Genomic DNA, 26156 nt, shown 5'->3' with positions numbered 1-26156 from the left:
AAAAGCAGAGGTTTATTTTAACAACTGGGATACTGGGAAATGATGAGAGAAAAAGAAACACTATCTGCAGACTCATAAACGCTGGTAAGGCTCACTTGGGAGAATAATACTTTATTTTATACTTTATTAACATATTTAATGTCCTAACTTCACCATATGAAGTTTTCTGGTAGCCACGTAGCAGGGAAAGGAGTAAGATCTAATACTACAGAAAAGAAGCCATGAAAATAACTGCAGTTTATCAGCCTCCAGCTGGCATGGGCTGACTGAACGGCAGCCTCACTTCTCAATGGCCCTTGCTCACTAAGTTGAATTTCAGTCTCCAACCTACGTCACCTTGCTCAGAATTTTGTAGCACGCATCTCTTTTGGGATGAATACTCCTGCAGAGGACCTCCACCACAAATTATTGCTTTTCTTTAGGAAAAGCAAAACAAAGCAAACTACTTTGTTTGTATTCATTGTCCTTGAAAGAGGAGCTTGTGAATAATCAATGCTTTTTGCCCATCTGTCTGGACCAGAGTTTCTGCCTTCTCATCAAGTAACTCAAAATTTGCTTCAACTACCAGTTCTACATTTTGTTTGCTTTGAAGTCCTCAATGAGATTCAGTAGCAAGTAAACATGAAAACAGATGCAGTGATTTCAAAATTATGAATAATTAAAGTTGCCAATTGTGTGCATGAATATAGGAATTTTTGGCAAAAGGAATTTGCAAGTCTCAGACATGGGGATTCAGTTTGTTGGTTCCATACAGTCTTTTCCTGCTCTGCTCTATAGGACCGTAGTGCTGCCCTTCTTGAGGAACTTAAAAGTCTGTGGGCCAAAGAGGTCTCAAAACTTTTTATCTTTCCCACCTTTTTCCCTGTAAGTTTTTGCAAACCAGAAAAAGACAAATAATGTAATATAGTAGTGAGTGCTCTGGAGATGCAGGAAAAGCAGGAACTAAAGCATAAGGAAAGCCCTCCCTCAATACCTGCCCAACCACGTTGTACCAATATATAGCCTTCTGATTGCCTGTCTTTTTTTCATATAAAGCATATATGACGTATTTTTGTTTGTTATTATATTTTCCCCTAAATTACTGAAGTTGCAGGAAAGAAGTTAGCATTGAACAAGTTATGCACACAACGCGAGAAAACAGCTCTGGCGCCACCACATTTTTGATGCTCACGATTTGATATTATCTGCAAGTTCTTAAGGCAGTTCCTGCAAACGGCACCAGCTGTTCGGCAGCAGCAGGGCGTGAGAGAGCACCGCTGCCACAAAAGTGACATTCAGCAGGCCTTTGTACGCCGCGAACAAAGCCTGCGGCCCTTGGAGTGCTAAAAGGAGAAAGCGGGGAGCGACGCAGGCTCGGCCCAGCCAGTTCCAGGCAAACGGGTCACCCAAGCATAGCCTCCTGCCAAGGGGGGGAAAAAAGGGGGGGAAAAAAACAACCCACAGATATAGGGAAAAAAATCAGCTTGACATCTGAAGGGTCGCTTTGTGGAGCTCCCTCCTCATCCTCTCTTCAAAGGAGAAGTGTTTCTGAGCAGGATCGTAGGGGAAGCGCTAGAAGAGCCCCTCGGTGTGATTAGTTCTCTCCGTGCGCCTCCACCCCGGCATTGCCCCACCGCCCAGCAAGGGAAGAAAGCACCAAGGGATCATAAAGCCCCTTGGGAGGATATTAAGCCCAGTGAAGATTTACGCTCTGAAATGTGCTGCTGTGCAGCTCTCCCCCCGTCCCAAGCGAAGGCCCTCGCGCTGTGCCCGAGTGCGATGGAGGACTTTGATTAGAGCAGGGCAAAACCACCCCTCCCTAACTCCGCGCGCCTCGCTCCCGCCGCCGGCGCTGCTCCTTTCCGCCAGGACGGGCCGCAGACAGTTTGCAGGCAAAGGAGGCCTATGCCCTCCCTTTCGGGGCGGGTGGCATCTCAAAATGCGCGGCTAAGAGGACTTAGTCACCACTTAATCAAATGTTTTTCCTATTAAAAAAGAGTCGAGTTAAAACAACTGCTGCCTCACTCTTTGAAAACACTGATAGTGTGAATTGCTGCACTGACGTAAATAAAACTTAACTCAAAATACACACTGCCTGGAAATTGTCTCAAAGCATCACGCTTCCAGTTAGCAGAAAAAAATCACCAGTTATTTTACAGTCAGATGTCTACTGACCACAGGAGGACTCTCATAAATAACATTTGTTTTGCTTTGACTAGAGCGTGCTGGTTGCAGTTTATTTTTTTCCACTGGATGTTGGGAGAAAGGAAGCAGAGAGTGCAGAAAATGTTGATATTTTAAATAACGTAAGTGTGGAGCCCTACTAGAAAGAACAAAGTCCGAGGCGGGGACAAGACGAAGCGAAGGAGAGAYGGACACAGAGGAAAGGCAGCAGGAAAAATCCTCTCGGCCAAAAGAAAAAAACTAAAAAAAACACACCGAAAAGCGTAACGAAGTTCATGAAGAGGCGTGGCAATGGCTGTGCGGCATGTATTTATTTTTTGCAAATTTGGAACTGGCCTGAGTAACCCCTTTCCCAGCTGTTTGTGCTCTTGGAGGGCTGGGGAGAACATTCCATTCCCGCAGCTGGACCTGCGCCGCACCGCCTGCTCCAGCACCTCCTGCTCCAGCCACTCCTGCTGATATTAAGGAGACACGTATGCTGACACTTGCTACCGTACGAAGCCTYGTAAAAGTGTCACGCTGACATTTCCCCCCCTGTGTTGCACCAGCTTTTGGGAGCCGGAAACAGGCAACGTACTCAGGAGTTTGCGAAAGGCACCTTGTCCAGAGCTTCCTCTTTCATCCCCTTCCACGTGCGTTATATCAGGTCAGCACAAAACTGGAGAACGCAATTAATTTCAATCAACGGATTTAACTTAATTAAGAGGAGGAATTTACTTTAAGGCATTGATCTTGCAAGGTGCTGAATTCATGAAAATCCCATCAGTGCAGGCTTGCCCGGCACCTGAATGCCATCAGTAAAAGAAAGAAAGCGATGTTGCCACTTACGGTTTTTAAAGTGAACTTAAACACCAACAGTTGCATACAAAAAAAGCCAAAATGGACACACGTGGCTGGGCCTTTGCGAAGACACAGCAAAACGGTTAGAATCTCTGCTCGCAATCAGTGTCACCAGCAGATTTGTCTTTTTTTTTAATATAGCTAAACCCATCATTTCAAGTATTTTCACTTTAGTAACTTTGGCAATTATGTCACACTGTATTTGCGGAGCACCTCCAGCAGGGAATTGCTGCGTTTCTCCTCCTCAGTTCCACCAAGCCCCAGGAGAAGTTCAAGTGCACACTTAACTAATCAACGTGAATGTTACACATACAGTAATACTCATAAAAATAGCTACCACAGTCATCATAGGCCCAATCCAACGGTCGCTGCAGCTAATGGAAGAATGAATTCTCAGAGATCTCAGAGGTCACCAAGTTAGACCTCAATGAAAACAAGGCAACTTTATTGTAAGGCAGATTTTCATCCTAAGTGTGCTTATTTTAATTTTTTTTAACTACAAGAGAAATTACCCCCTCGGTTTTTCCTTTTTTAAATCCAAAGATCCCTGCAAAAGCCTCACACAGTGTTGTGGAAATCAGAGTGCTACAGTTCTATTTTTGTTCATTCTCTACATATGGCCGTTACTATACATTGACTATTTAGAAACGTACATGGGCGTTCTTTCATGTCCCTATAAATAAATGTGAGTGCTGCTACTGCTTATAATAATTCACTAAAAATAGTAGTTTCCCATGAAAGATCACAAAAACCTGTCAATGCTGAATCACCTATTATAAACCTACTAGTTTTTTTGAATTTTTTATGTTTTAACACTTCCTAAGCCTGAGAAATGCAACTAAACCAGCAATAACTTCCACTGTACTGTGGCAGGGAAAGGCTAAAATCAGCGTGCATTAAGAAAGCCTTCTAGGGCTTCTGCTTTATCCAAGTGCAATGCCATCTTGCACGTGGCTCCCAAAAGTGTTAGTTCTGAAGTGACAGAACTCCAAAATGATATATTGTTAAATACATGGACTATATTAATTGGAAGTGTTGAGCTGCACATATTAAATTGCAAATCTGGTGACAGTTATAGCTAACGTGACTGATTAGAGGAATAGATCTGACAGGCTGTCAAATGACAGAGTCTGCTTGGGTCTGAGCAAGCCGGCATATGAGATCTTCCAGTAAGGGAGCAACCTCCAGTACAGCCCTGGGCATTTCTATTATGTAGACTAATCTGAAACCCCTCTCCTGAGCTATTTAAAGCACATAATTAGCTTATTATTGAACCAGAAGAGATTATCTAATTTTAAAAAATGTGCATTTTAAAATATGATGCATTTCGGTTGGCAGCTGACAGGTCAGAAGGAACGCTTTTCTCGACCTCCCTGAGCACTGGCAGGAAGCCGAGGATGGGCGTGAAAAGGGATTTTCAGGCTTCTTCTTACGGTGGGTCTGATTCTCTGCTGTTAGAGGCCAAAACCCTTGTAAGCCCCATGAGAGTGCTTGCCTGGGTGAGAATGCAGAACAGCAACTAGAATTACTCACAGAATCACTCCACTGCAAATTTGGCTGGGGTGTGAATTAGGAGAGGATGGATGAGTGAACAGAACAACTTGAAAAACAAGTATCTTCTCTTTCAAAACCCAATACAGGATAACTATGGTACTACCAACAATGACCTATGTGCTCTTCAAAACATAATGGTAGCTATAAAATATTAATATCTTTTGAAAGTAGAAAGAAATGAGTTTTCCTTTTGATGCATTCTGATGCGAGTTCTTACTTCATCCGAAGTTTGTGTTTGAGAATGCACAGGCCCTTGCTAGTCTTTTCCCTCTTTTTTCCCATGTTTCCTAGGTTTTCCCTCAATGTAGGGAAACATTTTAAACAGAGTGTTTGGAAATCTATTTGAAAAATTGCATCCAGTTGCTTTCTGTAAATAGCAGCTAAACTCATGGCATGTCAGATGACATGGACGGACAAAACCATCCCTTTTTATGCCATTCTCACAGGAACAGCAGCAGCACAGCTTTACTGCGACAGTCTTCCCTCCGTCCATTCCTTAATCTCGCTCCCATGCGAGCATTACTCAGAGCAGGGGCACAGCTCTGGAGACACCCAGCTTATGACCCATGGCTTCAGTTTCAACACTGTTGTGCCTCATCTGCACTCACTGAGACGACAGCGTTTGCTTCTTCTATGGAGAAAAGCTTTTTAGAGCCTTAAAATTCAATTCGTCTCACCCAACTTGGGCAAGTCCACATTAGACCCCAGCACGGGAGCTAGCGACTCCAGCCTCCCTTTGTGGTAGAAAYGGGCACCTCCAGCAAGTGATTCCTCTGACCAGTCTTCGAATTTTCCTGCAGAGGAGTCCAGCGAACACACAAGGGCAGGTACCCAGCCCATGCCACCGGGCACAGCCCCTCATCTGTCCTTGGGAAAATCATCTCGACTCCAGTGGGAGTTTTACAGAGCTTGCCCTTAGTCAGGCCAAACTCTCCCTCTCCCCTTCTAGATTAATCTCAGCCTCACGTAACTCACTTCACAAACTGCTTTGTTTTTAAGCAAACCTCACCTCACTTGGATGACTTACATGTTACTGGTTTTACTGGATTTTTTTAAATTTATTTTCTGTTCACTGCGGGGGTAAACTATACCTCGGGAGCTGACAAAAGGGAAGATGACACCTATTACGCTGCCAGTGAATCAGCCCTTCACTATGGCAAGCAGGACATTCCTGTTTCACACGTACCTGGCAGCACCATCCCAGAAACCTCAGAATCGAGGTAAATGCACAGGCATGAAAGCCCCCCCCCCCTTTTTTTTAAGCTATTTACCTCATCTGAGCAACTAACATCACTGTCATTGTGACGATCGCAAATCCCAGGTGCTAAACGTTGGCCCCACAGCTAGGCCAGGTCCAAATGCTTTGGTACTTCCCAGTGCGTCATTGGTGCCCCACCCCAACACCAGCGCCTGAATAGCACAACGATGACTGGAGCCTTTTCATGTTCCCGGTTTGAACCCGTACGCATGACTAACTCCTCCCGAAGCCAACGCCAGGTCCACAGTGGGGCTTTTGCATCTGTATCGCCCAGTACGTACGCTGGGTAATTTTTCAGAGTGCAGCTGTGGAGCCGCAAGGACAAGCAATTCCAGGACCTCACTGTGTAAGCAGTCAAAGTCTTCACCGTGTATTCAGGCAAGTGTTGTCTGCCCTGTATCTAGCAAGCAGGGTGAGTTCCCGTTGCAGAAAGTAGTGCACAAGTAGAAGACACTGTCCACCCAAAAGCTTACCATCTCAACAGGCAAAGAAATGTAAAGAAGCCTTAAATCAATAAAAATGCTACAGAACATAAATTCGAGTGGCTTTGGTTTTTTTTAGTTAGCACAAACCAGCCGTATGTTACCTGCCCTTCAGGACAAGCATCAAGGCAAGCTCTCAGTATCCCAAAATGGTGTCACTTCACAGACAGTATCCCCTGCTCTGGAAAACTGTAAGTGTGGATATGCCAAATGAAAATGTTTGCCTCTTGGGGTTGCAATAGCTGTATGTACTCTGAGATGGCCCTTCCATCCCTGCGGATACACACTCTCTTATAGTGCTGGGATGGGTAGACTAAAGCCTACTTCTCAAAGAAATGGGTCACAAACCCTGAATAGGATGGGTGGACACATATCCCAAATCCTGCCTTTAGGGGAAAAAGGTGAGTTATATTAGTGGAACTATATAGCTTGAAAATAAGTCTATTTTTAACATCTGCATGGCCAAAACACAGGGCAGATTTTAAAGGACAGTGCTAAAAAGGATGATGCCTTTGTACATTGTTATTTTTTTTAATGACGCTCTTCGGAGTCTTCAAAGCTCAAGAATGCCAGGCCTCCTCAGCATGCCAGCTATCATCATTTTCACAATAAAGGTATGTAAGAAACAAGCACCTTCAAGTTGCAGCTGAACAGATGAGGAAGGAAAGAAAGGAGCATTGACTGGCAAATGCTTATGGGGAKATTCTCCCTCCTCCTGGGAAAGGGAGGGAACCCACTAACCAAGCACACTGAGCTAAGTTTATGTGTGTGCATTATGACAGGTTAGCTAATACTTTTATAATACAAGCTGATATGCGAAATATAAAACAGGCTAACACAAACCAGTTTCACAGTTTTTTTCCTTTTCATGTACAAATGGCAAGGGTCCTCTYTGCAATTAAAATTTAGGAGATAGGGTATCTAGAATATAGAAATGAACTGGCCTTGCTTTTGGTTAAGACTGGCAAAGTGTACAAACTGGGGAATGATAATAAAGTTAAGGAGATGGAAGAATCTACACTTGATTCTCAAGTCAGACCTTTTTCAGAGCTAGYGGAAACTCATTTTGTTTGCAGGCTCTAAGCACGTGCCCTGTTGCATTGTATACAGATTCTCACCYACAAAGGCTTTGCATATACCCAAGCGTGTGCCCTGTGAGCTGCTTTACGGTCTTCAACAGGAATACCCACAATGCGTAGAGTCAGATATGCACAAGTCTTTGCCAGATGGGGTCCTTATTGAAAAGGATAAGCCAGAGGAGAGAGAGACACACACAAGGAAGCTTCCAATTTCTTTCATAGGCAAGTTTAAAAGCTCTCAAAAGTTAATGGAAACTTTCTAGTAGTTTTGTATCAGGCTCTCTTTGAGGTAAAAATATATGATATTAATTATTTTCAGCAGAAAGGGGTTCTTGGWGCCATCCAACCACAGATATAACCCCAGCAGCCCTTCAGAAGCAGAGTGACAGCCTAGTCACTAATGTTAAAACAGGGATGAGAAATGGAAAATAAAAYAGAAACTAAGTTACTTCCCCTGAGGAGCTAAATACAGTATTTAATGGCATCTTTTTATAAGGTTAACAAATCAACTGCTCCACCTATGAATTGTTGCCATCATCACAACTCCAATAGGATGACCCCGGACAACCTATCTCTGTCTAGTATTTTTCCCTCCTGTGACACATAAATAAGTAGGAAGAGACTGGGAGGCTGCCCAGCCTTTCAACATATTCTGCGCATTTGAGGAGACAGCGATAGCCACACGAGGTTTTGATGGAACAAATAGCAGTGCTGTCAACAAAGCAGGGGGAAGAGCGGGAGGCAACAGAGGGGGTACTTGTATTTCCCAGCATCTGCAGCAGCTGCCGTCTTCGTCAGCTGTTGCCCCTGTGGCACTATGCCTGTATGGGCTGGAGCGGAGAGCATTTTGGTTTCTCTCATTTAACTAGCGCTGGCGAATTCTCCCCCCACCCCAGTGCCCTTAAATGAGTGCATCAAAAGCAGTCAAAGTCAAGATGCTGAGAAATCTTAAAGCCATATGCGTAAAGGAACATCTTTTCCCAATGCTGCCAAAGTGTTGGGCGCATCTTACTTTTGCACCCACAGGACCCGGTCACTTTTGAGTTATATTTTAGTAAGGTAGCTTTGCAAAGGTGTACACCAGAAAATATCCCTCCAGCAGAAGAGTAAGGACTGAAGCTGATTTTCCAAGAACCTAACCGAGGCCACCTGACAGGCCTTCTGTATTAGGAGACCCTAAATGTACTCGTAATGCATCATGGCACAACAGGGCGAAATTTTTGCTCATTTTCTTTTTCCCCCAGCTGCCAGACCGCGCCACCTCTGAGCCATAGCCCTGGCTCAGGGCTGCACCAGGCTGACGGCTACCCACTTCCAGCCCCAAACAAATGGTTCTTGCTCCAGGAGCCAACATCATCATCACAAACACMAACGGGAATGAGGGGTGGCTCAAAACACTACCTCCTGGTTTGATAGCAGGGAGTGCAGGAGGTACAGGAATGCAGGGAAAGAGGCCACCTGGCACATAAATCCTGGAARGATTATATGCATCTGTACTTACCTTCCTCCTTGGGGCTGACACCAGGGAGTATGCATTAAACACTGGTGGTGGTGCATTTATGTGTTCTTTTAAGGGAGCTGCTTTCTCCTAGTTCCAGAGTTTGGGCTAACTTTGGCCCACTTGCCAAGTGAGCAAAATTTCTACGTAATTAATCCCACACGTCTTCACAGCCTCTCTGTTCAATTACTTTAAAGCACTCCATCCATGACTTACCATAAGCTCTGGCCATGTTATTATTATCGCTTTAAGCATAATCCGAGCATGATCCTGAATAGCAAGTAATCGCCGTTCATGCAAGAAGTCTGGCTGACCTCTACAAAACTCTTCACAAGAGACAAAGTTTGCAGGATCAGGCCTAAGCTTGAAGTCAGGATAATCTCCTCCCTCTGCCCACTCCCTTTCCCTCAGCTCTAGCATCCAGTACACAATGTTCTCTTCATTACTTTGACATAGTCTTTAAGGCTTTAGACCTGAAGCAAGAAAAACAGAATGTGCAAGTTCCGTGATTCAAGGGTATTTAAAAGAGGAAAAAAAGGGCAACTGTTAGTCAGAATCTTCCAAGAGAGAGAATCAGCCTGTGTGCCAGGAGGCAAGAGTCCATAGCTTGAATTTCAAAGGCCTTTCAGGAAAGACTACCTCGAGATACTTTCAGAAGCTAATTTAAACAAGTCACGGTTTGGTACTCTGATGGTTTTTTTCTTCTCTTCCTTTTCCATCCACATAACCTATTTTTTCACTTGGTGCGAGGCAAAACTTATTTACTCCACTATTTATGTGCAGTTACATGTCAATTAACTCTGGATGGCTGCTATATATTGAGACATTGTACAATTTGCAAAATAGTCACTGAGAATTAGAATGCCTTAAAATGCCACAGTGGTTCAAGCCTATTCCAGCTCTTTGGCACTTCRGCCAGCAAACACAGAGTGCTTTCTTCTGCTGTGCCCCTTTTCCTTCACCCCTCCTTTCCCAGGATTAGGACATTGCTAGAACCTGATAAAATGCTGTTTGCAGTCATATATGTTTTAAAAAAATGAAGTACTGTTTGAAAACAGGATCGTAACTCAGGCTGCCTGTAACCCAGCACCCTAACACGGYCCAAAACACAAAGTTGGAGCTTGCATGTTTAGATTACAACTGTAGCAAAATGGAGACAAAAACTGTAAGTAATCCATTTTAAATGCATACAGGCTCCAGAATGGCTGCCAAGACGTTCTGGCACTCGCTAGCACATTAAGAACATTTGACTTGTTTCACTCCCAGGTTTCCACTATGAGTCCCTGGTGGCTGGAAGTCATCTCAGGACAAAAGAGGGTCCAGAAGGTCCAGAAGAGTACAGCACCTGCAGCATCAAGCCTGCTGGGGAAGGGGCTACTGAAGGGGCCAGCTGGCAGAGCCAGAGCAGCGAAGAGCACTATTCAAGGAGGGCACAAGATCTGGTGACTTCAGGCAAACCACTGCCGACGCAGAGCACATAGGGCCAGACCTGTCTGCTAGACCACAAACAGAGACCAAGAGAGGTCAGTGTGACACTGGGAGTGTTGGCAAGGTCTCCGCAAACACTGGGTTCTGCCTTCCAGAGAATCAGCGCTGGCTGGAAGGTCATAAAAGCTCCAAAGTCTAACTCTTGCGAGTATTAATAGTAGTCACATGCTCATCAGGAGTGGAGTCTACCCTTCCATTAGCATACACTGTCATCTTTGCATTGGGTAAAATAAAAAGTCTTATCAACAGAGGATTTGGGACACTGCAAATGGCACGTTTTGCTAGGAGAGTGTGAAAAGAAATCCAAGAAAACTCTCGTCTTGTCAATAGCTGGTTCCTACRAAATGCTGAACACTGTCTGCGAGGTGCTGAATCCCCTCAGTTCATGCTGACTTTAACTGGAGAGAAAAGCAATCTGCTAGATCACCCAAATCCTGCTGTGAGCAGGATTTGGTTCACTATCAAAGAACTTTTGGAGCTGCACATGTCAAATGACAAAAAGCCCTGTTTTGTTTTTTCTTTTGAAAGTACCTAAAGAAAAACTGGAGGGAGAATTCCACTACCAGCAAAGTTTGCACAGGTGTTCCTGAGAAAAACAATATGGCTGAGAAACTTCACGGTGTCATGGTGTTTTCCTGACGCACAGATTTTCAGACATTTGTTATACATGCTGCTGTGAGCTCTCCACCTCCTCTCCACCCAGCCCAGAGCTCTTTCTCAAGCACTGTGATACAGGCACTCTAATATTTTACAGGTTAAATCACATCATTCCTCCAGAGTGGTGGTGTTTTTGAAAATATAGTCGTCTTCAGGGACAGAAAAATTCAGAGAATCCTATAGGACACAATATATTTTCTTTCAGGGCTATCCCAAAATGTAATGCTAGAATGAAAAAACAGGGACAAATGTCAGCAGATATCACATGCCCTACACAAGCACTCAAAATGAATGCTTTCCATCATCACGAAAAGGCTGGGAGTATCACCTTCCATTTGGTACACAGCAACGGTTGCTAGTACTGGCAGATTGCAAGATGCAGAGCAAGGCATTAGTATGACATCATTTGATTATCACTTCGCTTTCTCCATATTCGATTGAATTCCAATGAGAAATTATTTTTAGAAACACTTCAGACAAAAGCATCAAAAAACAAAAACAAAACAAAACAAAAACCTAGTGGCAATTTGGGTAGAGCAGACAAAGACTTAACAAGGCCCAAAAATTTAGAAACTGAAACCACAGCAGAAATAACATGCACATATTAGCAATGAAGGTAATTAACCATCTGAATAACTCATTTAAAAGCGTGGTGGATTCTTCATTGCCTGAAATTTTTACATTTAAAGCTAGATATTCCTCTAAAAGATGGGATGTAGCTGAAACAGAATTAGGGATTTGCTGTTGAAAGAACTGGCCGAAGTTCTAAAACTTAGAACCTAACCTTCAAATCTGTGCAAGTTTGTTTGCTGGTTGTATTTGGAAAGTTCAGTTCTGCTTTGCTAATACAGGCATTTGCAGTTATGAAGAAAGTGAAGAATTACCACAGCATACTGTGACATATGAAATAAGTATGCAGGGAAAGCAGTACACCCAAAAAACCCCCCCTCCAAAATGTTAAGTGAAACATACATTGCTTTCACCCCAGCACAAGAAATTAATAAACATCCTGTCTTGTTGCTCTGTGTCACCGAGAGCTTTAGAGTAATTGATCTTGCCTCGGATCTCACATGAGCTGTGGTGTTTGTTTAGGAGACGAGGTTCACGTGGTGGGCTTGAGGTTCTGGAGAAGACCTTCTGTCAAAATCGTGGCAGCTTGCTGGAAATAAATAATTGCAGGGACCCATGGGCAGCTGGTAGGCTGTCAGTAGCACCCTGCCGGTTCGTGGCGTTGAGCAGTGCTTCGTTATGTTTATGTAACTACAGGTATTAGTATTTACAGCAAATGGCTTCTTTTTTACATCCCTCACTTTGAATATTTGATATCCTTTATGAATTTTAATGGACCGTTGTACTGTCTTGTGTTTTTTAGCTTGTCATTTAGTAGGCTTGTACAGTGACAGACTAATGAACTACCGAGTGATGTGAGGAACTGTGTGGTATGTCATAACATCTTGTTTTATAAAATAACAGGGCAAAGCTTTCTTTACTTTTGTACCAAGGACAGGTTCTCTTCTCTGCTTGCCCCAAATGACAGTGAAAACTATGATTTGAGTGAGAAAGAAAAAAAAGCAAGATAGAAACAAAACTGCATTGTCAGTTTTTCATTTTCTTGCAGGTCTCACAATCAAAAGTAAGAAGGCTACACAGCGAGTGGCCCTAGATCATACTATCGCCCTGCGTGCAAAACTTCTGACTGACATAAGCAATTGACTTGTCTGCTAATTTGATTTCTACAACTCACTGCGTCGGGACGTGACCGATAAGAGCTGACTAGCAATTCCCACAGATAGGGATTTTGCAGAGCCTTGCACGCAGCGCAGTGCAGCCAGCTCCACCCATCTCTTTCTGTACATGCCCCTGCCACCAGCTGCGCTGAGGGAGCCACGCAGGACTCTGTATCAGCAGAACCATGTGTGTCTGCAGAGATAGCAAAAGCCAGAGGATGCCACTATCTAGCCAAATAAACAACTTCACATGCAAGAAATGACACATGGCAAGAAAGACCCAGGAAGGGACACAGTTTAAAGCTCCCAAGATCAGGGACTGTTTCTTCACTGAATGCCTTTGGGAGATTCAGGAGGCAATCAAAAAGCCGGAGAACTTTTCAGCAACACTGCCATCATCCTGTTACAGGGAGGTCAGAGTTGAGGTGGGCAAACCAGATCCAAAGCAAAGCAGGTGAAGTTCTCTGATGTATCTAAATGGAGGTCTTCTGTGTGTGTGAAAGCCCTCAGACAAATACTTTGGCAAAGAGGGAAGAAAGGGGAAAAGAGGCCAACAAGTAACATGAGTGATTTGAAAAGCATATTTGCTGGACAATAGGTGGGCAATAAACTACAGATAGATTTATGGGAGGCTGTCTGCCAGTGAGGCCAAGCAACCCTTTTTTCTGGAGCGGGATAGGTAGGGAGGTGCACGGGGAAAGTCTGAGAATCTTGTTTACTGGAAAAGTGCAATTTTAAAACCCTCAGAGAAGACACAACAAATTGAAAAGGAGACCGCTCAAAATGCTCAGACTTCCTGGAATCACACACCTTGAGCTGAAGATTGTATGAGTACCCTCGGCCTTAAGTGCCTCCCTGCTGAGGACACCGCACTGGTGGTGGAGAGGCTGGAAGTTACATGACATTGCTCCCCCAAGTAACAGACGTGGGCAACTTGCCCCTAATGGACCAACAAAAATTTACTGCTTCCCAGGGGGTTTGCAGGGATCAGCTCACAAGGAAATGTGGCGCAGTGAAGTACACGCTCCCTGGCACAGCCACGTCCCTTGTCCCTCTCTGAAAGCGCCAGCTGGGGCTCGGGGCTGCACCTCTCCAGGGCCCATCAGCCGCTGGTGCCAACAGTGACTGCAGCGTCACAAAACAAAGTAAATACAATTTACTTCTAAGAGCAGGGAGACAGCACAATATTTTCTAGAACTAACACAAAAAAAGGACACGTGTCTGTTTGAGCTCAGCCCGGTACTACCACATGTTTATGGAGCTGCTGCGAATCTAAATTCCTGTAAACTCGCAAGCAGGTGGCTGTTCCCAGTGAACAGCGCCTGAAAAACTGCCTCCTTTCTGCCTGGAGAGATTTTTTAACTGTTTACAGTTCCTTTGATCTGTTCCTTCTCAACATTGGCAAAACAAACCGGAGCTCAGGAGGTAGGAGCTTCCCAGTTAATAGCTTAGGCAGTGTATCTTAATTCCTGGCCCCCCCCCCCCAGGCATCTTCCCAGAGTCATTTTACCAGCAGCCACTGTCTTGCTTGCCTGCTTGTTTTTCAAACTACTTGCTATTAAACCAACCCTACAACAGCCCTACATTAAACATCCCAAAACTGGGAAATACACCTTGTCCCTCCACTACAGGAGAGCAGGCACCACGCGGGGAATAGAGAGTGAGGAAGAGAGGGAAGGAGAAAGCGAGGCTCATGCTGCCTAACTTCAGGCATCTTGGATGTCAAAGTTGGGAGCTGAGGCTCTCACATCCCCGTGCTGTCCCGAGACACGAGGCTTGTTTCAGAGCGCTCAAGATCATAGTTCCCCTGTTCCTTATGTCTCCGTACAAGAGGCACCTCAAGTTAGACTGGGAAGATTTTCTCTTTCTCTTCTCCCCCACAGAAGTTTTTTGGGGTTTTTGTTTGTTTGTTTGTTTGTTTTTCCTTTTGGCTTCTCCCTTTCTGTCTCTAAGACTGCAAGCTGTTCCCATCTTTGCACAGCCCTGGAGAAACAAACCAAACGATAGCAATAATGTATGAAAACGGGGAAATTTCTCACAAGACCATACTGCCTTTTGCAAACTGACTGGAGGCACAAAGCTCATGTCCTGAATGAGGGGGGAGGAAGGAAGGAAGGGAGGCAGCAAGAGATGGGAGGAGGAATTAGTACTACAGACATACTAGATGATTCATCTAAACCAACAAAAAGGTGCTACAGACTTTTTTCCTCACCCTTCTCAAGTAAAGTATTGTATCAAAGAATGAGGGTTTTTCTACCAATAAAACAGACAAAGCACTTAGCACCTGTAATTTTAGCCTTAGATAGTAAACTATTTAATACTGCATTTTTTATTTCTTTTACTTCTGAAAAATCACTAGCTCCCCACTCTGGTGCTTCTACAGTAATTAAACAAGCATCAAATGGCAAGATAACAAACTGATAAACCTCAGTCTCTACCCTTGCTGAGAGCAGAAACTTTCCTATTTGGGTATGCCCCCTCAGAGAAAAAACAGAATAAGCAAATACAGTTCTCTTCTTCCTCCTTCATTTAGGAAAAAAAAAGAAAAAGAAAAAAAGGAAAAAAACCCCTACCATGTGATACGRCCTCAAGGCCTTGTCTTTCTAGAAAGAGAGCCCAAGTGAAACAGTTGTTCCTAAAGAGTTTGCCTGACTACACAAACATGGTCACACCAAGCAACGAGCAGCTGATTGGGTTCCTTAAAATTACACGTTACAGCTGCTTCTCAGCTTGTAAAGAAGCAAAACTTGAAAAAAGGAAGTACGACCGCTACAGCTGGAGCATGACAGCAGGGAAGTGGTAAAGAAATAGAGACGAGGCCACAGGTTTTGTGCTGACTGAACTTCTGCCTCTCCGCTCCTCAAAAAGCCCAGACTATCTGGCCATCAAAACCTGCCCAGCTATGGGTCAGGCAAACAAAATCATTGAACCCCTTTTATGAGGAGGCAGAGAGGTGGAGACGTGACTGGATGGCAAAACAGGCAGGAAGCAACATATCAGCTGGAAAAACTAACATGAATGAAAACCCAGACGTTACCACAAAAACATGAAAACCCTGAAAAAGGGAGAAGTTTCTTCGAAAATGTTTTAATAGGTTACCTTTATGTGGATGACTCTTTGCTCTCGCCTAGACTGACTCACCCTGTGAACTGCCTCATGGTCCATCTGTCTGCCAGCTCCTGGCTAAACTTGAATATCTTGTGACCGAAATGAAGGCATCAAAGGCTAAAATGCAGCAAGGTAACAAGGTTTTCTTTGTCCGGCATGTCCAAGCGTACCAGCGTTTCCCTTACTCTAGCTCTTATGTATCCTCTGGGTCTATATTTTGTACATTTCCGACTTTCAGAAATTGTAAAGAAATGGCAGAGTCGGTTTTTGTCTTACCCTACAGCTACTGGCCTCCGCAGTCACTCCCTCCCCGAATAATGTCAACTCGCCCCGGTGGCCCACTCAACCCCAATGTCTCCCTGCCACAACGCAAAAGGCCAAAGACCCTTGCGTGCCAGGGCTTTGCCCTCCGCAACTCGCTCGCTCATCCTTTTCAACACTTTCAAAGCAGACCTTATCCAAGCATGGCAGAGGAAAACTGCCCTCTTCTTTGGCAAAACATCGCTGCAACAGTGGCACCATTTATCCTGCTCCCCGGGGGCCTCCGCACCCTCCTGTGCCATCTCCTCTGTCCCATGCCCAGGTAAGAGGAGAAAGAAACCAAATATAGCCATAATAAACCAAATATAAACCATACTGTAGCCCCCTTCCCATACTGAACCATGTCCTCCTCCTCGCTCTGGTTAACTCTCACCTTCGGCTTGCTTTTCAGCCAGGGCCAAGTGTCACTGGAAAGAAGCTTGCAATATTTCATACATAGGATACTACTGGAAGAAAACAAGTACTTTTCTTTAATGTGGATCTGTATTTCAATTCTTTGTCCTTTGGACAGAAAATGTTGCTGTCATCTATGTAAACAATTTGCACGTGCTGGAAGACACAATTGCTAGAGATAAGTGTAGGCACAAAAAAACATTCTGAAACCAACTCTTACAGCTGTCTCACTGGCTTCTGCACTCCCATCACCTGCCTTTCAAACTACTTACAACAATAGTGGGGAAAAACCAAACAAATTAGGTATTACTTATTTTCCTTGCTTTCCTCCCCAAATCGGGAACGTTTTACTATCTATAAGGTGATGATATAACTTAATTTTTTCCCCTGTCCTCACCAAAAAACATTTTAAAACTAGTAGTCAGGATCAAAACAAACATACACGCTAATGTAATATGCATTACTCAGTGATAATAAACACTATACACCCACCTAGACATTTTACTTGATGTGGTTGGAAACTGCTAGGCAAGGTGAAAAAAGTAAAGTTGGCTGCTTTTATTTTTTGGCATTTGTTTAAAAGTTTAGACTTACTGCAGCAGTTTATTTACTTTATCTCCTCCTGTTGCTTGCCGCCAACTGGGTGAAGATACTTTGTGGACTAATTCTTGGGGGGGAAGAAAGATGCATCCCCCCTTTTTATTTCTTATTACACCACTCTGCCAAGCTACAACACAAACCGAACTCCACTGAAAGAGGACCTTGTCTTCCCGGCTCAGAGCTCAGCAAGTTAAAGCCCTGTCTAGCCAATAAAGCTCTTTACCACAAATATCCTTATTAAACATAGCCTTATCAGAGTCCGGTTTCTGGAGYTTTAAGCAGACAAGAATTAACTCTGTCAATATTTAAAATTTCAAGCCTGGATTTGAGCCCTGACCTGCGGGGCTGTGGCAGGCGTGCGAGCGCAGCCTGCCTCCCCCCGGGCATGGCCGCCCACATGGCCCCGGGAAGGGGGGAGCTTCCCCCATGCGTCAAGACCTTAACGGGGACCTCGCTCCTGCGGCTGCAAACGCTCCTGAAGGAGGACTCCACAAAACACATTTTTAATATGGTGCTAATAAGGCAGCGGTGAGGCTGTTTGTGCCCTTTCATTAGCGATCCAGGGGAAGGATCCTCACGCTGCCCCTTCCGACAGAAGGAAACCTCCGCGAAAAATCAGCGTTACTCTACTGCTTCTGGCAGGATGAACAAGGTTGGCACCAAGCTCTCAGGTGTAGGTGCTGGGCTTTTGCCAGAAAACATCAGCCGGGAGAGATGGTGAAAATAAACAGTATGTTACTGGAAACACTGCAGTCTGTAGGGGGTTGGGTTTTTTTTGTTGTTGTTTTTTTGCCAGATAATCTATTGTCTCAACCTGATACCATGCTCCTTATATTTAGTGTCACAGAGGAATATTTTGGTGAATGGCATTGCAAAATAATAATTCACACATCACAACATTAGTATCTATAAGCTCATGATGGTAGTAMGGGAGATTACAAGTTTGTAATTCGCTTTGTAGTATTCTACTGCCCTATCAACTGAGAAATGAAAGCATCTTTCCTGGGACTCACAGCATTGCTGCCAGTTCTTTTTCACTAAAGACATATGGAAATGGTGTAAAAAGTGACATAGGAATAGGTAAAGTGATATGAAAATCACAGCTTATGCCTACTAGGCTTTTCTGTTTTTCCCCTGGTGTTCTTAGAGAACCACGTAAAACACTGGAAGAAAGGTTAGAAAGAAGTTGTAGGAATAAAGGAGTAGAGAGACTAGTTTGATCTTGCATTCATTTGCACTGTATCAAGCCTCTTAGCTGAATTATAGCCTTGGCTTGAAAACCAGAACATGTACTGTTTGTTGCATATTAATCTACATATCAAAATCATCCACACCAATGATTGCTCAAGATTTCACTGCAAGTTCCTATGTACTACTTACTGCCCAGAATATCTGTGCACCTCCCAGTAAAGCAGAAGTAAATAAATTTCAGTACATCATAACCTACAATGATTTTTTAACCCTTCCTGTCCCATTGAGCTTACGTCACAATAGATTTTAAATGGTTAAGCTCATTACTGAGTCAAGTTATGAACGCCGGGAAAATACTTGTATCACTTTTGGCATAAAGTAAGTGTGAAAAAAAAGTTGGCTTTCTGCTGTAGTAAAAGCCCAAAAAATAAACAATGCACACACAGCATACATTGTTCAAGAAGGGAATGCAAACAAGCTTAAAAACAGATGAACTTTCTAGGTGCCACATGAAAACAAACGGGGAAGAATCCATTGTTTTAGCCACTTTACCCTTGGGAATCAGGTGCAGAAATGGCCATGCAAGCAGTGATTTAGATCCTGATGATTAATCTCTGCGTTGGTGCTGGGAAATCCAAACTTGCACCTCCGAAAATAAGCAGCTATTAAAAAAAGTGGTACAATAGATCCTAGTCTCCCCTCGGGCTTTAATAGGACCTCTGTCTAAGAGCAGCAGGAGCTCTGCGAGCGGAGCAATAGCAGCACATGCCCCATTATGCCAAGGATTCTTGTAAATGACTGGGGGTTTTAAACCCAGCCGCAGACAGCAAAACAGAAACTCACTTATACTCTATGTGCAATTTTAAATTATTAAACATTTTAACTTACTCTGATTTTAACATAACAGCATCAAGGGACAATTAAGTTCTTATGGTGCTTATACTGTATCAAGGATTGGATCGTATGAAGAGATAGGAAAAAATTCCAGATAGGAAGTGCAGATTACACTAYGTGAAATATTTTCAGTTTCCTTCACAGTGGCTCTGTGTTTAAAAAAGTCTTTGGTATGAGCTTTTCAAACCTACTAACTATGCAAAACCTGCTCTTACCTGTGTGATCATATTTCTCCTGCACCCACAAACTCCTTGTGCATCTGAACAGTCCACACCTCCCCCCAAGATAAATATAATAACAAGGGTTAACTCTGTTAATCAAAACAAAAAAATAAGTGAGAAACTGCACTGCGGTGTTACAGGAGACAAACTGGAAAAAGGTCTGTGGCTCAGAAAGAAATCACAAGAAACAGCTGTCACACACACACACACACCCTCCACAGGTACAACTCAGTTTAAAAATGCTGGTCTGCAAAATTCTCCTTGCAGTCTACCCTCCCCAGGCTCTAGTTACTGGGATCAGAGCTATAACCCAGCCCTGTGCAGCAGCCTCATGGAGACAGAGTCTTATCATCACCAAATTTAACAAAAGAAATAAACAGGCAGAGCAGCAGAAAGTCCTGGCCACCTGCCTCGCTTGCTGCAATGGAAATATGTGACTAAAGAAAGGACGTAACAAAGCTGCTACCAGCCCTAGCATTTAAGGCGTYGTTTTATTTAGCTTGCATACTAACAGCTTTAACAAGACAAGGCCTTCACCCCCGAAGAGCATGTACTGCTTATTTAAAGTTATTCATCCTTCTCCAAAAGAAATGAAGAAGCTTTCAACGAGCCAAAACCTTTGGGGAGATTTTCAGTCACCAGAGGCAGTAGTAGGTGCCTTGATTCCTACTCAAGTCAGCAGAAATCAGGCGCCTCACTCATTTGTGCCTCTGAAATCCCCTCAGTAATAGCTGAATGCAACAAAAGGGAGAAGCAAATGGGTTTTGTCTATAGGCTGCTTCTCAGACAAAGAATACAAATTGCATGTGACAGGCTGCTGCGTGAGTTTGATTATATTTGTCTACGTGCAAGCGGAAGGGCTAATGGAGAAGTATGCAAACTCTAGAAGGGCATATGCTGCCAGTCATTTTAAATAAAAAAATAAAAGTCATCTCAGAGATCCTGTAGGCCCCGTTATGCAAGACTTCTCGATTTGAGCAACCTGCAATTTGGAGTTAGCGTGCACCACTGCATGCTCGGGTCTATGGCCCCCATGGGGCGGTGCTATACCTGTGAGATGCACCGCACTAACGTGACTACTGTTTTCAGTTACTATCACTAGAGCTAATCCAAGTTACCCCTCAAATCTTCCACTCCTTAAAAAGCATCCATTTCCACGTCCCAATGTGTCTATTTACAATGGCACTGGATCTATGCTGCTACAGAGGTAAAATCTGTAACCCCCAAGAAACATGAAAACCACGCGTTTCTTCAGCGGTAATACTGGCCGAAGATGGCCTCTTCTCCCTGCACCAGCTGTCAGGATTTTTTGGAACTGCTCAGATGGCTGCATGAGTGGGAAACCAACCCAAGGGTAAAAGTACCCTTTTTGTATTAGTTTCCACCCTTACCAGTTCCCCAGTCTAGACAGTTGCCTGGCTACACACAGAGTACAGCTGCGGGTGCAGGTTGGACCATGCTGGTCTAAACAGGACACCCACAGTCCTCACTCCTTTTTTTTTGCCAATGGATTTTGGCCAGATCAGCTCCCTGAACTGACCTACTACATGGTACAACGAGTAACACCGCTGGAGAAAGGGAGGAAACAGGAAAACATGGGGRGACAAGGAGGGGAAAAAGGACACAGGACAACCAAAGCCCTTCTTTGGTCACCTCAAACCACCATGGAAACAGCTGGCTGTCAAAAGCAGTGCTCATCTCTGTACCGGAGATGAAGTCAGTCTCAGTGAGCACAGAAACATCCTCTGGGCAGTTACAGCCATCGCTTCAGGTGAAAAAATAAAAAGTCAAACAGGCTACCCTGGGGCGATGCTCTCAAAGTTCCAATCAAGCACTCCAAATTCCAGGATTTTTTAAGTTTTGGTTCCTCTTTCAAGAGCAAAAAAAGGGCAAAACACAAAATTTAGATCCAGGTCCAAATTCTCCTAGGTAGTAGCTCGGGCTAAGGCAGGGAGCCAGATCAGGCACATGTCAACTAAAAATCTCATTTGGACCTTGCTAGCTTCCAAAAGGCTCTTTTACTCAGAAGTAACTTCCCAGCACTGCAGCTGAATTGTCTTTTTCCCCCCTCTTTAACTTCTACACTTCTCCCTGCGTAATAGGTGCTGTAAACAAGCAGGGATTTTGATGTGTTTTTTCTTTTTTTTTGTTCACAATATATTTAAAGCAGCACCAGTATTTGGCAATATCGGAGAAACAGTACGCAGAGAATTATCTTCTCACAGGACACACCTGGGGAGGAACAGCCTGCAAGGTGTCGGTGTGCTAATGTGAAACCAGATCGTAGGAGCCTGCGCCTTGCTCATCTGTTAGCATTTAAAAGAGGTTGAGGCTTTCAGAGGGACGTAAAACAATTAGATGCTCCAGACTCATTGAATTTCAATTAAATTTGGGCTCTTACTTCCTTTAGGTTCTTTTAAAAGCAAAACCCCATCGTTTACACCTATAATCATACTTAACTTTTGAAGCACTTTCTCCCTTTGTGTGTATGCAAGTCTTTACTCAGAAAAATTTTTTATGTGTATTATTAAATTTAAACATGTGCTCGTTTGTTTTTTTTTAAGTAAATGCAATTTAAGCATGTTTAGATTTAAGAAGGTGCTTGCATGCTTTTTTGAAGAAAGATGAACTTAATTACATGTCTATGTATTTTTATAAATGGGGGCCCTTTACACTTCTGGTATCAAATTTTTCTTTTTATTTTTTAAAACAAGATGTTAACTCCACACTACAGAGTTTATAAACTCAGTTATTCTTAGATCCCTATAATACTCTCATACTGTGATATGTGAATACAGATTATACTTACTTATTTTGAATATTTTAATTTTCATCCAAGGAAACCATTTACACATATCCAGTTTCTCTACAAATCTAAGCAGTATACGATTAGCACTAATTGTTGGATATGCCACACTACTGTGTAATATGCTGATCTTCTAAAACCTTCTACTTGTAATCTTTTATAATCTGTCCCTAAACAGTGGTCTAAATTCAGCTTCTCTACATATTTTGACTTAACAAATGTAACTTGTTAATAATCTTCCCAAAAGCTGCACTCAAAGAGCAGTATATTTTAAAGATCTATGCTAAGACAGACACATCTGGATTCATCTCATTTGACATCAGTAACGCTAACTTTCACATTCTAAGTAACGCTTGGATGAAAGACAGGCATTAAAGTGCTTCCCAGTGAAAAGCTACAGTGCCTTATGTAAGATTAAACAAAAAGGGCACAAGTACTGCAGACATTGAATGACCACCTCCATATACATCTAACTCTTACTCTGAGAAACTGTATCTTGAATCTTTACAAACATGGAGTTGACTGCAAGTCCTAAGAGACTGAATCCTGCTATTGTTTCACCTCTATCCTGAGACCCAGTTGAGGGAAAAAGAGCCCTATTCAAGACTCTTCATAGTCTGATCATCTTCTTTGGAGCTGCCCTGTCATGCATATAGATATTTTAAGCAATACTGTGTTCCCACACCCAAGCGATATAGAGCATTCATTCAATCTTTATTAGATCATTCTCTGTATCTCGTTCAGAATCTCAAAAAAGCTATTACTCCCCGCCTCTGAAGCAGCTTCGGTAGCCTGTTGTAAAAAGGACTACCTGCCAAGAACAACACAAGTGCAAAACTGTTCAGAGAACTGTGCTGGCATGGCAGGTGGAAATGCTCCTATTCAGCACAGCTCGTATTCAGGGTGGCAAGAAGGGCTGTGGTCACAGTGGGGTGTTGGGGGAGGATCGGTGCCCCCTTTCAGGAAGACAGCTCGTATCCACTTTCTTCTACTCCTGGCCAAAGCACTGCTAGGAGAATACATGACAGAGGGTAAGACCGGGATCCAGGCTGAGGTCAGGCAGCCTGCTAAGACACTCCATTAAAATTTCAGCCGCACCAGAGTGGAAGCTTATACAGAAAGTGAAATGACTCTGCCCTTTTGCACATTTGCAGTGCAATGCACTGTTAAGCAAAATTAACTGATCATGTAGCAAACACAGCAAAATGAAACACTGACTATTCTTACAATGACATCTTCTTTTTATTGAGACACTGAACAATCTGTTACCAGGCCTAGTGCTACAGACAATGTTTATGGTAATGGGTCCCAAGTTATCTATTTTTTTTGTACTTGAGTATGTACAGCAGACGCCAGTGGCATCATATATTAACTGCTGAGCCTACAGAGACACAATAGCGGGCCATGCCACTGGGGTATTAATAACACTTGTATGAAGGACCTCCAACAGTTTAGTACTCTCAGCAAGGCCCATTTTAGTCCCTCCAGTCTACTACAGTGGCGTCCACCTTGCCTTATAGACACTTGGTTCAATCCATTTGCACATGTATKGCCCATCCTCTGCTGTTATGTTATCTCGAACGTTCCTTGCTTCCAGTATGTCATGCTGGCCATGCTTAACGTATCGGGCTTTTGCAAGCCAAGGAGTGATTAAAGAGCATTACTAGGAAACCCTATAGGCAATTGCAGAATCAGCTCAACTGTGCACAAAATAGGTCACTTCTGTATTATCAAATGTACTCACTGCAATTACAATCACAGAGAACCATTTTGAAGACAGAAGAATATGGTAAGGAGCAGAGAGAAGGGGACAGGCAGCATAAGCAAATGTGAAGTCCTACTTCTTTGCAAAAGAAAGCCATCCAGAGTCATACTGTCTGGAAAAAGAATAGGCTCTAAAATAGCCATGGCTTTTGTCATGCAATTAAAAGCTGCAAGAGGACACATTTAAGTTTCCTAGTACTGTGATGACTATAGAAAGTAAGAGCATGGAATAAGGAATTCAAAAACTATAGCAGCAGCCTCTAGAGAGGAACCTGGTGGGAGCTGTTATCCATGCAAGAGGCAGGGTGAGAACCACGTCCTTCCCACGAATCCCACCATCCTTCCACAAAGCCTCCTCACTGCTTGAAAGTGCTGAGAAGAGAACATCTGCAAGGAGACAAATGGACTTTGCAGGGCTTTTAGCTTGCAATATACAATCAGAAACATTTTTCAAATYCCAGTTATTCAGGGGCCACACATCTCCAAAGAGAAGGTCTCTGGAGTCCCTTCCCCACTGACCACTGACACCAACTTTTCCACCTGGGTGTCCTGCTTAAAACTCCCACCCAACTAACTCTAGCAAATGACTCTCAGCAAAGTGAGGCTCTTCCCCCAAGGAGCAGAAAGACTTGTAGTAAACATATCCTGACATATGAATGTCTTGCACTGATGTAGCAGATTGGTGCAGAATACAGAGATGACAAGCGCATGAGTGAGCCTCCCATCATGTGCAAAGCAGCCAACAGGCTGCAAACTCTTCCTGAGATCCTGCGTGTCAGGAGCAGAATCCCCTGCAGTCCATTACAGGCTTGACAACGCGGCTTTATGTAACAACACAAATGCAACTTAACACCTTTAAAAGTCATAAGGAGTCACCTCGAAAGTTAGAATTCGACCTGTTTTGAACGAGAGGACCAAGCTAAAGAGTGCCACGAGCAGCACACCGCTTCAGGTATAACATGCACACTGACAGGAAAACATGATAACATATGAAGTATTATTTTATAAGTATTTATTTAAGTATTATAGATCAATCATGTAACATCCATTCTCCMCACCTTTCTTAAGACACTCTCCAACTAGGCCATAAGCGCTATYCAAGACAACAGATTCCTTTAATTTCTTTGCAGCATGGTTGTTTGTACAAGATAAATGTTTCCTTCATCTAAACAGATGGGTTTTGGAACTGGAAAACATTATGTGGAAAAAAAACTATTCTGATTTTGTGTTTGCTTTTAGGACTTCACTTGAGAAATACAGATCTAAAGATTACAGAGCAGTGTTGATGCATAAAGGGACTGTGATACCAAACAAAACCGTAACAGGACTAATTCTCTATCTCCTCCTAATCCCTTCTGAGAATGCAGGATATTTACTTTTTTATCATTGCCATCATTTGACTTCCCAGTCCTGACTGGCAGTTACAGTAGTACAGTATATACCATTCAGAGTTGCTGAGTCAAAGAAAAAATAGCTCAAGTAATTAGAAAACAAACAAAAATAGACCCCTTCTCTCCCTCCCCTCCTCCTCCAATAAAGCAACAGCACAGACTGTGAATCACACCACGGCCATCAAAAATCCATATCAAAAGCCTTGTACTTGCGATTTCTTTTGCTGTGCGTGTAGACAAGAGAAAAATGTTTCACTGAGAGTTAGTCATCATAAAATACCTGCTGAGTCGATCATTGATCTTTTCAGTGCAGGGTACCTCAAGATGCTGATTTCTGTTTATGAACTGCAGATTTTCAGAGGAGGGAACATAACCAGAGAGGGGGGGTGTAATATGTTTGATCCTAATACTTGTCAACTTAAGAGCAGCGAGTCTTTGTGCAACTTACCTTTACAAGAAGATAAAAAATGCTATCAATCATAAAATACACTGTGTAATATATACGCTCTTTCTCTCTTCGTGCCTCAGTTCAGAACATGTATACTGCTAACACATAAATCGGACTCTGAAAAGCCTTCTCCCAGACTGAAACTGAACATTTACAATGTGTATGCACGTGCAAGAGGGAGCACTGCTGTACACTGCTGTAGACGCAGACTTTGCACATTTACCAGTGTTATATCTCCCACTCTCTCCTTTCTGGACTGCAAGCAGTAGGTGA

General features: G+C 43.4%; 1 protein-coding gene and 1 long non-coding RNA gene across 6 annotated transcripts in view; one reads left to right on the top strand and one right to left on the bottom strand.

Moving 5' to 3' along the window:
• The window catches only part of FOXO3 (forkhead box O3), a 76306-nt gene that overhangs the window by 22944 nt on the left and 27206 nt on the right, over nt 1–26156 (bottom strand). The window contains exon 1 of one of the 5 annotated variants that reach the window (XM_026071974.1): nt 16549–16623. The exons of 2 other annotated variants lie outside the window; for them this stretch is intronic. In XM_026071974.1, coding sequence (XP_025927759.1) covers nt 16549–16608 — 60 coding nt within the window. In that variant the 5' untranslated portion in view covers nt 16609–16623. Of the gene's footprint in view, nt 1–9090; nt 9310–11991; nt 12043–16548; nt 16624–26156 lie in introns of those variants that run through there. 2 more of the 5 variants (XM_026071975.1, XM_026071972.1) reach the window with 2 other exon arrangements.
• LOC112969098 lies at nt 12134–16655 on the top strand. Its single transcript, XR_003254565.1, has 3 exons — nt 12134–13200; nt 15878–16437; nt 16567–16655. It is a non-coding gene; the product is annotated as an uncharacterized LOC112969098 (long non-coding RNA).

This window comes from Apteryx rowi, unplaced genomic scaffold, assembly GCF_003343035.1.
Source record: "Apteryx rowi isolate R43461 unplaced genomic scaffold, aptRow1 scaffold_334, whole genome shotgun sequence".
In the NCBI taxonomy this organism is placed as follows: domain Eukaryota; kingdom Metazoa; phylum Chordata; class Aves; order Apterygiformes; family Apterygidae; genus Apteryx; species Apteryx rowi.
The sequence above is the reverse complement of the archived record's forward strand: the minus strand, read 5'-3'. Positions and strand labels throughout refer to the sequence as shown.